Here is a 13,807-nt window from a genome sequence, read left to right as displayed (position 1 = left end):
CTTTCATCTCTTATAGTGCCATACTTAGAAAAGTGTGTGGCCTGTTAAGGGTTTACTCCTGGCGCCTCTCAGGACCTTAGGTGCCCTGTCCTTGGGTATACTAAGTCTGTTTCAGCATCCAGCTAAATGTTCTGGCACTCATTTATTCTCGCTCCAGTAAACGGATATTTTTAGGAAATGTGATAACAACGTGCCTTTTTGGATCAAGCTTATAAGATCCTTTGATATATCCTTTCAGGATAACTTGGTTTTGAGAATTTATTTTATTTTATTTTAATTTTTTTGGTGCAGGGGTTGGAACCCAAGCCTTGTGCATGCTATGCATGCACTCTACCTCTGAGCTACAGCCCCGGCACCAAACTCTTTCAAGTTTTTGTTTTTTCTTGCTGGTACTTGAACGCGCTTTATTTCTCCCTGAGCTTGGGATTTGAGCTGGGAGAGGGCCTTGTGCCTTCATGAGCTTGTGTATTCTCAATTTGCCAGGGACCCTCTGTGGAGCGCTGTTGTGTTGCCCCCTAGGGAGGCAAGGCAGGGCAGGGGCTGAAGCTCAGACTCCAGTATCATATAAACCTGAACTGAAGTTGGCTCTGTACTTCAGCAAATGCATGCGGGTGGATGTGCTGGGTAGTCTTTTTAAGCCTCTATAAAATTGGGAGTAATAATAAAACAAATCTCAGGATTAAATGAAGTTCTTGGTATACAAATGTTGAATATTAGATACTGGGTTAGTAGTAGTATTTCTCTTAATATTATTTTATATCTCTCATAAACACGAAATATTGTAATATGCTTATGTCAAGATTTTTTAAAAAAATATTTGTTTTAGTTATACATGGACACAATATATTTATTTATTTTTATGTGGTACTGAGGATCGAACCCAGGGTCTCATATGTGCGAGGCGAGCGCTCTACCGCTGAGCCACAACCCCAGCCCCTTATGTCAAGATTTTTAACCCTGGAACTATTGACATTTTGGCTGGGTACTTCTGTGGTGGGGTGCTGTCCTGTACATTATTGATAATTAGCAGCATCCCCAGATGCTGGGCACCTGCCCACCAGGTGCTGGGCACTTCCCCCATCCCTCTTCAGTTGTGACAGTCAGAATGTCTCCATTCTTGGCTAAATGTCTCCTGTAGGGCAAAATTGTTCCTGGTTGAGACCCAGTAGTTTAAATAAATAAGTATATTGTGTTTTCTAAGGTGAAATAGAACTATATGAAATAATTTGGAATTTCTTTAAACATTGTTTGAGTGTGATATGGAATTTGGATTTATTAAAAAGTTTCTTTCTGTGTTACTACGTGCAGACTTAAAAAGTTCTTGAATTAGTTGTATAAGCCAAAGTAATGGTTTCTGGATGGAATGGAACAGCTGGCATGGTCTCCTCTGGTACTGACCATGGTCTCTTTTTGGCAGCATACTGTAAGAACTCTGTGGATGGCCTCTGGTATTGCTTCGATGACAGTGATGTGCAGCAGCTGTCGGAGGATGAGGTGTGCACACAGACAGCCTATATCCTCTTCTACCAAAGGCGGACAGCCATCCCGTCGTGGTCGGCTAACAGCTCAGTAGCCGGTAAGGCTGACTGTTGTTCTTGGGCAAGTTTTTCTAGAGCAAAAGATTGTAGTTCATGGTCTAGGGGATGTCTTAGAGACTTCATGACCGTCAGTTTGATCAAGTTAATCTTCACATTTCTCTTAGTCTGGAAACCAGCTTGATTGCAATTAAGGAAGTGGGATGGACTGTGTGGCAGCCATGGACCAGCACAGTCCACGCAGTGGTGGGCAGAGCCTGGCTCAGACAGCCTGCGCCTGTGCCTGTGGGATAAATGCATGGGGGAGTGGGTCAGTAGCCTGGCTGCTGCTTTCAGACCTTCTCCTGGGTTACCTTGGAGCATGGCCCACCTGAGCCACATGGTCATCACCCAGCATGGGTGTAATAGTCATAGTCCTCCCTCATTGGATCATTGCTTGCATTAAATTAGGTAATGGATGTGAGAACACTTTGTAAAGGGTCGATGAGTACCATTAGAAATAGTTCTTTTTTCCAATAAGATTGACTTGTTCTCTTTGGGAAGGGATTGATGACTGTAACAGATGGCTTGGATTTAGCCCGTAGGATCTAGCCTGTTATGTTAATAAGCATAGGAACCAGCACCCACCCATAAGACACATGCAGACACAAGACATAATCCAAACAAGGGCACATGTGCTTCCTGCTGTAAAGTTTGACTTTAAGAGAATGTGGCAGAGGACAAAACATGATACTGTGTTGACAGGGTAGGGTAAGGAATGGTGACCACTGATTGTCTCCAAGCCTGGGAGAGGTGAGTTCAAAGAGGCTGAAAAGATGCCTTCCTCAAGTACAATGAGCCCTGCTGAGCCAAACTCCACGCAGTGTGTAGCTGCTCACTTCCTTGACAGGAAGTGGGAACTCAGTTGCTATGAGGCTTCCCTGGGTGCTCTACCAGAGTCAGAGATGCTCAGAAATGACATGCTCTTGTCTGCTGAGCCAGTAGTGCTGCTTCATGTAGTCAACCTCAAGAGCACTTTCTGTTGCACTATTGTATATTGAAGGGCATTTCTGGAACAAATAGGAGATAGGACTGATGGACCTGAAAGGACATGTGTGTGTGTTATTAATATGATAACATGGTTAACAATTTCTGTAAGGCGGTGAAGCTAAGAATAGTGCACATTGCTCCCTTTCTTCTCTGAGTCAAATCTTTCTACAGGTGCTCAGAATAGTTGCATGCTCTGTAGATGCTTAATCCATATTTGTAGAATGAACAGACATGAATTACTGTCTACATCCCTTCTTTTTGCCAACTCTTACGGGTCACATACTGCGTTCTGAAGTGGTCATCCCTGTGCTTGCATTTCATTCCTGTCTGTGTGCAGGAGCTGACTTCTGTTCTTCATCTTCATTGGGGTAATCAGCTCTGGGAGTTCACGGTGTCCTTAGGACACCAGATGTCCCCAGCTTGGCTTGCAGCATGTCCATGAGGGCGTGGGCAGTGCAGGCTGGCCACAGGACCCTGGCTGACCTCAGCTCCCATCTCCTTTTCTGCAGGCTCCACAAGTTCTTCCCTGTGCGAGCACTGGGTGAGCCGGCTTCCAGGGAGCAAGCAAGCCAGTGTGACTTCAGCGGCCTCCTCCAGACGCACCTCCCTGGCCTCGCTCTCCGAGTCCGTGGAGATGACTGGGGAAAGGAGTGAAGATGATGGTGGGTGTGGGTTTTGCTGATGGGTTTTCAAAACAGCAACATACAGACACAGTGCAGGGGGCCTCAGGGTTAGGAACAAAGTCCCACGGAGATCGTGGGAGAACTCAAAGTGGGTAGGAGTGGGGCTGCCTAGCTGCAGTTATGATTGTAAGAAGTAACATTGTTTATGGACATGGTCACTGGCTTTTCCTCTATGACCCAAGACTTTATACCACATCGTTATTTTCCACTTTTATGGTCTAGTGTGAGGCTGAAGCTTTAACTGTATGATAATGTACACATTTTTTTTTTCAAAGTGCTTTTATAATTTTCAGAATGGCTGTAAGGGCTCAGTGAAGTTGTGCTTGCTCAGGGCCACCTGGTGAGTCCTAGCCTGGCAGTGAGGCCCCTGACAACTTCAGCTCCAGATTTCTTTCTCTGAGCGTAATCACAATATAAAAACTGGGCAAATCTGATTAAAAACTGAACTCTGAAGCCTTCACTTACCACTTGAGTAATGGCAGGATGGACCTTGGTCCTGACAGGGACCCCAGGTGGTGTGGGGAAGATCAGGCAGCCACTGCACTGAGAGCTGGAAGGAGCAGAGGGTGAGCTCAGCCTCTGTAATGAGGGCGGTGACTCATCCTCCAGCGAGTCTCACTCTGCGGCCAGCATTTCGATCGCCATGATCTGTCTCTAGTGATGATGGATAATTCTGAGAAAGTGAAATGGAGCTCAAAGTGCAGGAGGTTGGAAGAAGGTGGCAGACTAGGAGATCTGTGTCAGGGTTTCAGCTCTGCCATTTCGTCTGGCTTACCGCTGTTTTATTTGTAAAATAAGAATATTGGACTATAATTGCTAAGCTCTTTCTAGCTCCTGACATTTTGTGAAAAGCCAACTAGTGAGCCTTTGCTTGTTTAGGTGGAGGTTATATTCAACATAACTTGTAAACTTAGAACTCACTGTCACTTTAATGATAAGTCTAGATATGGGTTGCCTCGATCTATTTTTAAACAGTGTAGTTGGTGGAATCAATATCCTCTTAAGCATTATCATCATTTAATGGTTCTGGATAGTGCCCACAGAACAGAGGCTGCCTCTTAGGAATTTATGCAGTTTCTTAAATGCCACAGCTACAGTATCAAGTATGTATAAAATTCAATTTAGAATATTTTCTTTAGAAGTTTTAAGACACTGCAAACCAACATATTGTTCTAATTATGAGGGTTTTCTTTGAAAGTGTTAGGTCCCTTAGGTTTGGTGTGGATTGTATCCAAGTTTCTAGTTCTTTCCATTGAAATCTCTAGCTCTTCTCCACTTTACTAGTCAATGATTGCAGACTAACTTACAGGTGGTATTTGAGCCAAGGGGTGAGGGGTTCTGGTATTAGCTCTGCCTTTAATTATTTGTGTAATCTTGGGCAGGACTTGCCTCTGTGAACCCCAGTTGTGCTTCAGGAGGAGGAGGAAGCTGGATGAGCAGCTTCCATTTCATGAGCATCTGAAGTGCCAGGTCTTCTGCCGGGCACAGGACTTCTGAGATTTTCTTTAATCCCTACAGTAGACCAGTGGTCAGCACACAGCATCCTGCAGCCGACGGGCCCTGCGGCCTGCTGCCTTTTTTCTGTAAAGTTTTTTAGAACACAGCCATGCCATTTTTTTGTTACCTATGTGGTTGCTTTTGTGCTGTGGTGGCAGAGTTGAGCAGTCATCCATGCAACCTAACATACTTCTGGTGGGCCTTTACCGGAAGTATGCTGACCTGGAGGGAGAGCCAGGAGGTACGGAGAATGGTTTGCTTACCCCTGAGCTAGAAGGTTCCTCTTTTATAGATAAGGGAACTGGGCTTCAGAAGGTTGAAGTCACATGGCTGTGACCTCAGACAGGTGACACTGAGAGTGATACTCCCATCATTACATGTGGCCTGCTTTGGGTCCACCTTTACCTTCTTAAGATGTTACAGGAATGTTTTTGTGGGTTTAGCTTAACAGAATTCTCTCTACCATATTTAGGTGGCTTTTCAACTCGGCCATTTGTGAGGAGTGTCCAGCGCCAGAGCTTGTCCTCCAGATCGTCTGTGACCAGCCCCTTGGCTGTTAATGAAAATTGCATGAGACCTTCTTGGTCCCTGTCTGCGAAGCTGCAGATGCGCTCCAATTCTCCTTCCCGCTTCTCAGGGGACTCTCCAATTCACAGCTCTGCCTCCACCTTAGAGAAGATCGGGGAGGCAGTGGATGACAAGGTCTCCATCTCTTGCTTTGGCAGCTTGAGGAACCTGTCCAGCAGTTATCAGGAAGTAAGTGATAGTCACAGTCGACGAGAACACAAGGCTGTGGGCCGAGCCCCCCTGGCTGTCATGGAAGGCATGTTCAGAGACGAGTCAGATACCCGCAAATTGAACTCCAGTGTTGTAGATACACAGAGCAAAAACTTAGCACAAGGGGATCGCTTACCTTCTGTCTCCGATGCATTTGATAACAATAACCAGATTGCTTACGTGGATCAGAGTGATTCTGTGGACAGCTCTCCAGTCAAAGAAGTGAAACCCCCAGGCCACCCAGGCTCGCTCACAAAGAAACCAGAGAGCACAACCAAGAGGTCCCCCAGCTCCAAAGGCACTTCTGAGCCAGATAAAAGCTTGCGGAAGGGGAGAGCAGCCTTGGCAAGCCAAGAATCATCTCTTTCAAGTACATCTCCTTCTTCTCCTGTTCCTGTCAAAGTTTCTCTAAAGCCTTCTCGCTCTCGAAGCAAAGCGGATTCTTCCAGGGCCAGTGGAAGGCATTCATCCCCTGCTCCTGCCCAGCCCAAAAAGGAGTCGGTCCCCAAGTCCCATGATTCCACATCGTCTCCCTCGCCACAGAAGCAGAAGTCGGCTTCTGCCCTCGCTTACACTGCTTCCTCTACATCTGCCAAAAAAGCCTCAGGCTCTGCCACCAGGGGCCCCTACCCTCCTGGGAAGAACAGGACTTCAGACCGGACCTTGAGTAGGGAGGGCTCCAGACAAAGCCTGGGATCAGACAGAGCCAGTGTCACCTCCATCTCCAAACCCAGCTCCCCTCGGGTGAGCCAGGCCAGAGCCGGGGAGGGCAGAGGTGACGGCAAGCACGTGCGCAGCTCCTCCATGGCCAGCCTGCGCTCCCCCAGCACGAGCGTGCGGTCTGGTCTGAAGAGGGACAGCAAGTCTGAGGATAAGGGGCTGTCCTTCTTCAAATCAGCCTTGAGACAGAAGGAAACTAGGCGGTCGACGGACCTCGGCAAGACAACCTTGCTGTCTAAAAAAACAGGGGGCAGCTCTGTCAAGTCGGACAGTAAGAGTGCCAGGGATGACAAGGCCGAGAAAGGCCACCAGCCTCCAGGCCCCCAGCAGCCAAATGCACATGCAGTTGGAAAGGAGCAGCTTGTCTCTAAGGACCCTGCCTCCGCTAAACATTCCCTGCTCTCTGCTCACAAGTCCAAGTCTTCCCAGCTGGATTCCGGACTTCCCTCATCTCCCAGCGGCAAGCAGCCTGCTGAGAAAGCCTCCAAAAAGTTACCTTCTAGCATGCAGACCTCTGCACGGCCTTCTCAGAAACCTCAGTGACGTTCCGCAGCCTAAGTGTTCTGTCTGTAAAGATGTTTATTTATTTAGCACCCCTCCTCTCCCACCAAAGCCCTCTATGCTTTTGTTTTGTTATTTTTTGGGTCATGTGCCTGATTGTGTGTGCCTGCGCGTGCGTGAGTGTGTGTTTGTATGCAAGGAGAAGTCAGTTGTAAATTGTCAAAAGCGTCGCCTTATTCTGCCATTGAACCAAATAACAGCCATAGGCAAAGCATTGATACCAGGCTAACTGGAGTAATTATAGACAATACCCGGAGAGTCCCTTTAGCAATTGTATATATTTCTTTCTAGAGAACTCTAATGACTTTCATTGGACACTAGGGTCTTGAAACCTGTGAACCAGTTAAGCTATCATTAGTGTGTGGAAGGGTGAATTATTTGACTTGGGTTTCATCTGAGCAGGATTTGTCCACACTGCGGATTGTCGAGTGGCACCAGGAGCTCTAAAAACTGTGACAATAACATATGAAACAAACCGAGATAAAACTGTTGCTTTCTGCACTTGTGCCCCATTTACCAGTCTTTGTAAAGGGCAATATTTTAACACTAATGTTTCTCAGGTATCTATACTCAGCTAGTCCAGGATGGATGTGCACAGTAAATGGATTAAAGAGGAAGGTGACATGTGGGTGACTGTGTCATTTCTCCTACTGCCACAGAGACATTACAGAGGTAGAAGCAAAGTCTTAGACTACTTTTATCTCTGCAGAGGTGTGCAGCACCCTCACCTGTCTTAACTCTTGAGATGTGTTCCAAGAGGTAGCAAATTGGATAGCCAGGATCCAGTCACTAATTAAATTTTTTTCCTTCTACGTTTGCTAGCTAAGTCCATTTGGATTTTGAACTGTAGCAGAGCAGTTAACACCTTTGAAAGATTCCTGGAAAAAAATGCATTCTAAACTGGAGGCATGAATCCTACCATTCTCCTGTGGTATTGCTTTTTCTGTTAGAAGCTGAAGGCTCCATGCTGCCCCCATCTGCATACTTGTGTCCCCTCATCTCATAGCTTGAAAAGGAAAGAAGTTGCTTCCTGCCAAGAGTCAGTGATGGTGTGTGGAAGCAGTGTGTGACACAGTATTACAGATGCACTTTGGATCCCGCTTGTCAGTTTTCGTTCTGACTGCTTTTCAGTAACTCATTTATATCTTCTTTGTGCTGAAGATGTAATCGCACGCCCAGACCTCACAAGCGGGGTTTGGAGTGTGTTCCATCTGGCAGTGTCAGTGCAAACTGCATTTCTTATATAGAAAAAGGAGCACCTCATAGAAATAGCACAGAAAAGCAAATCTATAGTTTTTCAAGCTCTCTGGAGGTCTCCTGGTAATCATTTCCTGCTTCAATTTTAGCTTTTGTTTTATTTGCTTTTTAAATATAAGGAGAATCATAATCCTGATTCTCCTTGAATAGCATTTGTCACTTTGCCATAAAATATGCTAAGTTTATGTTAGAATGCTAAGTTTATGTTGTTATTTTTTTTATTATTATTGTTGTTATTATTTTGGTCATAGACTCTTCAGGTTCTTCCTGAACTCATGGTGCACAGATTTGTTGATAGCCTTCCTTTTCAGTATTGCTGTGTATGAAGTAACGACAACACATGCATGCATAGCTGTGAATTCTGCCCTCTTTTTTCTTTCTTTTATTTTTTTCCATGAATACCTCTTGGGAACTGTTTCCAGGAGATTACTTAACTTTATTTTGCTGCTAATTTGAGCATTAGCTGGTAACTTGCAAGGAGCCATTATGTTGAGGGTAGCTGGAATTTTCGACCCTTGCAGTGGTGAAGACTTGCTTATTCCACTCGTGAAGGTTACCGTAGTGCTCCACGTAACTCATTCAGCGTGAGCCGTCACCCTGGCACCGAGCCCTGTACTAGACACTTCACTAGGTGTTGTCCTTGTGCTGTGTGGATTCAGTGGTTTCCTGAGCAGCGTTGTCCTGTGCTGTGGCCTGACTGCGGGGCAGGCTGCCTTTGATACCACCTCACCAACAGCCCCGCCCGTGTCAGCCACTGCTCTGGTTTTCCTGTATTGCTTTTATTTCCTGAAAAAGATGCACAAATGTGGGATCATCAATATCAGGAATTGAATGTTTGTCTAATTTGAACCTGTTGTCTTTGTTAGCGGGTAGATTTCATTTGAAATCTATCAGAAGCTCTAAAGTAGTCTTAGAATTATTTTTTGATTAGGCAGAGGGTTTTAATAACACTTTTTTTCCATAGTCAGTTAAGCATTAATAGAAACTAGTTTGATTCTTACAATGGTAAATATTTTTATTCGTGAGTCCTATAGGAATGGATTTTCCATTATGTGTAATGCCTTTAAGGAAAAAAAAAAAAAAAACCTCTACAAATCTCTTTTAATTTTCCATGGGATCTAGAAATAAAATTTCTATAATATAATAAAATCTATAAACTATATGTCTATGGAATTTAGTCCTTGCTTCAGGTTTAATTAAATAGAAAAAAATGCCAGGAAGTATTATGGCATTGGCCAGGCATCGTTAAGCTTTCTATTTCCAGGGTTGGTAAACAATGAAAATTTCATTATTCCTAACGACTAGTTACAACTTTAAGCCACAGAAAAGGAAATTTTTCCCCAAAGTTTGAAGGTGCTCTTTTAGGTGGGAGTATTGTTACTTGGTTCAATTTAGTTCTTTGTTAGGGTCAAGGACTTAGTGTTTCTTTCTTTTTTTTAATTCTCAGTGATATTTGGCACAGTGATCATTATATGCTTTGGGGTTAAAATCATCTGCTAAGGGTCGTGGGTCTGGGTTTCTGGTTGACACCTCGATGGGCCTGATGACAGAAGTCCTTTCCTTGTAGGCACCACGTAGTCACCAACAGTAGGGTTGCATTGGGAATGTTCGCTTATTTTAAAAAATTATTCTTGATTTCTCTTTCTGTAAACATCCAGTGCACTGGGCTGTCTCAATTCTTAAGACAGCCCTGTGCCTCACCTTTGTTAACCCCCTAGAGAATATGGAAGCACAAGGAAACTGAGGTGCCCTTCCTGGTAGGCCCTCTCCTGCCTTTTGTATTTTCTCATCCTAAAAGCAGCCAAACTGAAAGTACGTCGTAGCACGCTGGCCCGGTGGCAGTGGAATTGGTTGTTTGTGGTGTGCTGAAATGCTGTAATTGTCTGTGAGGCTGCCCGAGCTCTTTTGTAATCCTTCTTTCCAGCCTTCATTCATTCTGCAAATGTTCACTGAGGGCCTGTTTTGTGTTTAAAGACCTGCTGAAGCTTCAGGAATTTGCTGTAGCCAAAGAGCCCTGCCAGCACAGCTCATGAGGCTGGGAAGGCTGGCGTGGGACGGAATGGCAGTCCTCTCGACAAAAAGATCTGTTGGATTCTGGCTCTGGCTAAGGCTCATGGTCCTCTTGAGCATGTTTGTTTTGTCTGGAAACCAAAAGTGCCCTTCATCTCTGCAGACATCCTGCTCTTCGATTTGCTGGTTCAGGCTGAGCTGCCTCTGCTATTGGAGGACTTGAAAATCCAAGTCACTTTGCATTAGAATTTGGTCATCCATTTGTCTTGAGGTGGATATTGGGATTTTTCTCTGGGTTTGGGGAATTATCATCCCTCTAAATGAACTATCATGAAAACGTCAGGAACAGTAGTGGCAGCTTAGGGCAAGTGGAGCAGAGAACAGTGAACAAAGCTTATTTATTTCAGAGAAACACGTTTTTAGAAGTAGATGGACATCTGATGTTACATTTCATTCTGACAAATTCCTGAACAGCTGAAGTTATTGTTTCCTAGGTAAGTTGTTATTGGATACGAAGATAGTGTTTCTGGGTTGAATTTTTGAAATAGTATGCAAATCATAAGCACAGTTTAAAATGTATTCTGAAGGCACATTGAAGCTTATATTATTTGGAATTGAGAAGGGTGAAATTTGTTGACAAACCAGTGCCTGTTGTAAACACAAACACAGACAGACATAGCTGTGAGTGTGCACGCTGTCTTTGTCTTTAATTTCATGAAGGCAACATTATTGTTAAACCTGACTGCCTTTTTTCTTTTTTTTGGGCAGGGGAGTCCAATGCCTTTATTTAACAGAACGCCCAGTGTCGCCCAGTGTCTCACGCTGTCTTTGGATCAACTACCCAAGTGTTTGTTTTTGCAGCCACATTTTGGGCATGATCACTCATGATTCCCCCAGTAATGGAAAAGGTCTTGCATGCCCTCCATCTAATCCAGAAAGCATGCTCTTATTACCTATGCAAGCAACCAATAAAGAAAGACTACACTAAATGTTAAGAATTAAAAAAAAAAAAAAGCAACTCTTAGATTATGGAGCTCTATTTTTGAATTTGTAATTTTTCAAATGTGGCTTAATCCTCAGTGTAGATGAGCATGAATGTGATCTCTTGGTTTGCTTCGCATCTATTTCTCTTTGCCAATTTTTTTTATTATTGGTGAGATTGTATGTAAAATAATAAGTATTTTGGAAGCAGGAGTGGAATTGGAGATACTGAACATACACTGGTGTATATACTGTATTTAGCCTGAAGACTTTCCTAAAGTATTTTGTTCTAAAAATAACCTGCCATTTTCTATAGATTTTAATTTTTTATATCTTCTAGGGTTCTATCGTGGTCACAAGGAAAGAATGTGGCTTCAAATAGTGCTAACAATTTTAAAATGCTTTTGTAGAGACTTGGAGCTGTTTTGGAAAGCTGTGGAGCTTCCCACCCACTGGTCCCAGTGAGAACAAGGCTGTGGAATTTATGATAGTGTTGTGCAGTGGATTCTGATCTAGATCCATCTCATATTCATTTAAAAGCAGTGTTTCCCAGTGTGGAGGAGAAAGGGATTTATGGCAGACTTGAGAGCCACTTCTGAATGACTCATCTGAGATTGTGATACCCAGTGTTTACTAGAATCATCTAAAGAACTTTTAAGCCTGGGACTCCTCCCGAGCTTTTGATCTAGGTAGTGTAGGAGCCTGTCGCAGGAACCACCATTACAGCTCGTAGGTGTTTCTGATTTGTAGTTGGAATTGAGAACCACTGCGATACACCCTCCGTTTGGCGAGAATTATGGTGATAATCACTGCCATATGAAGTCTCAGGAGTGATACCAGTTGCTCAGTTGTGTTAGGGAGGAAAATATCAACCTCCTGTTTGGAATATGAGGCCTTTCTGATTCCAGGCCTGATTCGGGAGGTGGACGGCTTGGCATTTCCCAGCCTGGTGGGAATTGGTGGTCTTGGGGTCTGCATCTTTCTCCAAAGTCTCCCCACCAGATTTCATGGTGGATCAGAAACCAACCCACTGAGGAGAAGGGAAGTTCCTCCAAGTGAGAATATTTGGGAGAATTAAAAACACACACACACAAAAATAACCTTTCTAGCCTTGGAAGACCTGTCCCTGCTTTTGATAGAATGGTTGCCTTTTTGTAGTAATTGAAATAGCAAACCCCAGGCTGCTGTACTCAGCTCATTCTCTATTGTAGCTCGCTCTTACCCAGAACGTAGTTTCAGGAATTCTTTTTAGTTTGAAAATGAATGTGAAACATTTTACTTGGAATTTTTTTATTTTTGTAACCCTCATTGCAATTTTTTTCGTGTAACTCAAGAAATACTCATCCAAAAACTTGGCAGTATGTTACCTATGGAGGCATATGACATTTAGTTTTAATCTGCGGTGAGCTGAATGCACTACAACATCTTCAAAATAATCTGCTGGGCTCGGGTGGTTTCATCCTGTCAAGCATTATGCTGCCTACAAAACGAAAAGAAACATAATTTACCTGGTATTTTCAGCATTTCAAGGAGTAAAGATAACAAGGAAATGTTTCTTTAGAAAGGCCTCCCAGAGGAGTGAGCTCTGTGGCAATTGGTAAGACGCAATATGAAATTTCCTAGGTGCTATTCTACACGGTGAGGTTTCATTAAACCAAGGGGAAAGGCAATTACGGTATTACCCAAGTTGAAGTTCTCTTTGAAGGCCTTTCAGGTATGCATTTGTGTTCAGGTATGGATTTGCCCACCAACTGTGCCTCTCACCACTGGTTAAAACTGAATTCAAGTCTCATTACCAGAGTAGTTTCTTGGTTGAACTTTTCCGTATTTACGCTGTAAAATCTGCATGTATATCACTGTACACAAAATGCTTTGGTATTGTTCACGTACCGTCCATAGTTCTGTGTAATTTTCTTTAGTTATACAGAAAAATGTAAGGCAGGATGTCTTTCCTAGAGGCTGGAAGAAAAGTGTATCATACATTTTAAATTATTTTAGGCCAGTGCATGAGATGTGTCACTGACTTCTGTTATTTATTTGTATGTTTTATTATTCAAGGTGTATGCACTTTTAAGAAGCAAAATTTATATTTTTATGTTTAAAACGTTTTATTTCTGAAACAGGAGTTGATTATATAGTATACAGTTGGAATTAAGAGAAAAGTGGAAAATGTAACAAAATATAATAAATTTATTACGTGATGCCCTCTTCAAGCCACATTCCTCTTTTCTCCCCCTTGCCAACCAGTATCTATTTGGTGTTGACTAATGATATTTGCACTACATCAGTCTATACAAAATGCCTCAAAATTGCCATGTTAAATGTCCAAAAGCAAGTTACAGGATACGTACAAAGACCCTCTAAGTAAAATTACAAGAAAAGGCGCACATCCACGAGGATATAATCTGCAAAGTGATTGTTATTCCCGTTTCCTCCCCGATGATCTGAGGTGTTTTGTCCTGGGCCAGGGAGCTGGACCAGAAGGAACTCACCTTCTGACTCTGTTCCAACAGACTTTTCAAAGTTTCCTATTGTTTTTCCTCTCCTACCAGATGTTTATGATAGGAAGAAATGGCAGCATAAAAGGGACCATCCATTTCTTGGTCCTCTCCTACTCCCATGTGTTTAGAATCTTGGTTTTTTCACTATCCTGCTCTGAGGATGTGTCCTTCCTATCCTTCCAGACAGAACTCCTTGCTGAGGATGTCACATCACTTATGACCACTTGGGGGCAGTAGAGATCACCATTGTCAAATG

General features: G+C 43.6%; 1 protein-coding gene across 1 annotated transcript in view; it reads left to right on the top strand.

Moving 5' to 3' along the window:
• Usp31 (ubiquitin specific peptidase 31) overlaps positions 1-13,249 on the top strand; it is a 72,640-nt gene extending 59,391 nt beyond the window's left edge. The window contains exons 14-16 of the mRNA XM_027948634.3: positions 1,418-1,576; positions 3,074-3,226; positions 5,217-13,249. Of these exons, the coding sequence (XP_027804435.3) occupies positions 1,418-1,576; positions 3,074-3,226; positions 5,217-6,784 (1,880 nt within the window). The 3' untranslated portion in view covers positions 6,785-13,249. The remainder of the gene's footprint in view (positions 1-1,417; positions 1,577-3,073; positions 3,227-5,216) is intronic.
• Positions 13,250-13,807: the final 558 nt, after the last annotated feature.

The sequence above is a fragment of the Marmota flaviventris genome, chromosome 19 (genome assembly GCF_047511675.1).
Source record: "Marmota flaviventris isolate mMarFla1 chromosome 19, mMarFla1.hap1, whole genome shotgun sequence".
In the NCBI taxonomy this organism is placed as follows: domain Eukaryota; kingdom Metazoa; phylum Chordata; class Mammalia; order Rodentia; family Sciuridae; genus Marmota; species Marmota flaviventris.
Note: the sequence above shows the minus strand (reverse complement) of the source record. Positions and strands in the feature narration are given on the sequence as shown.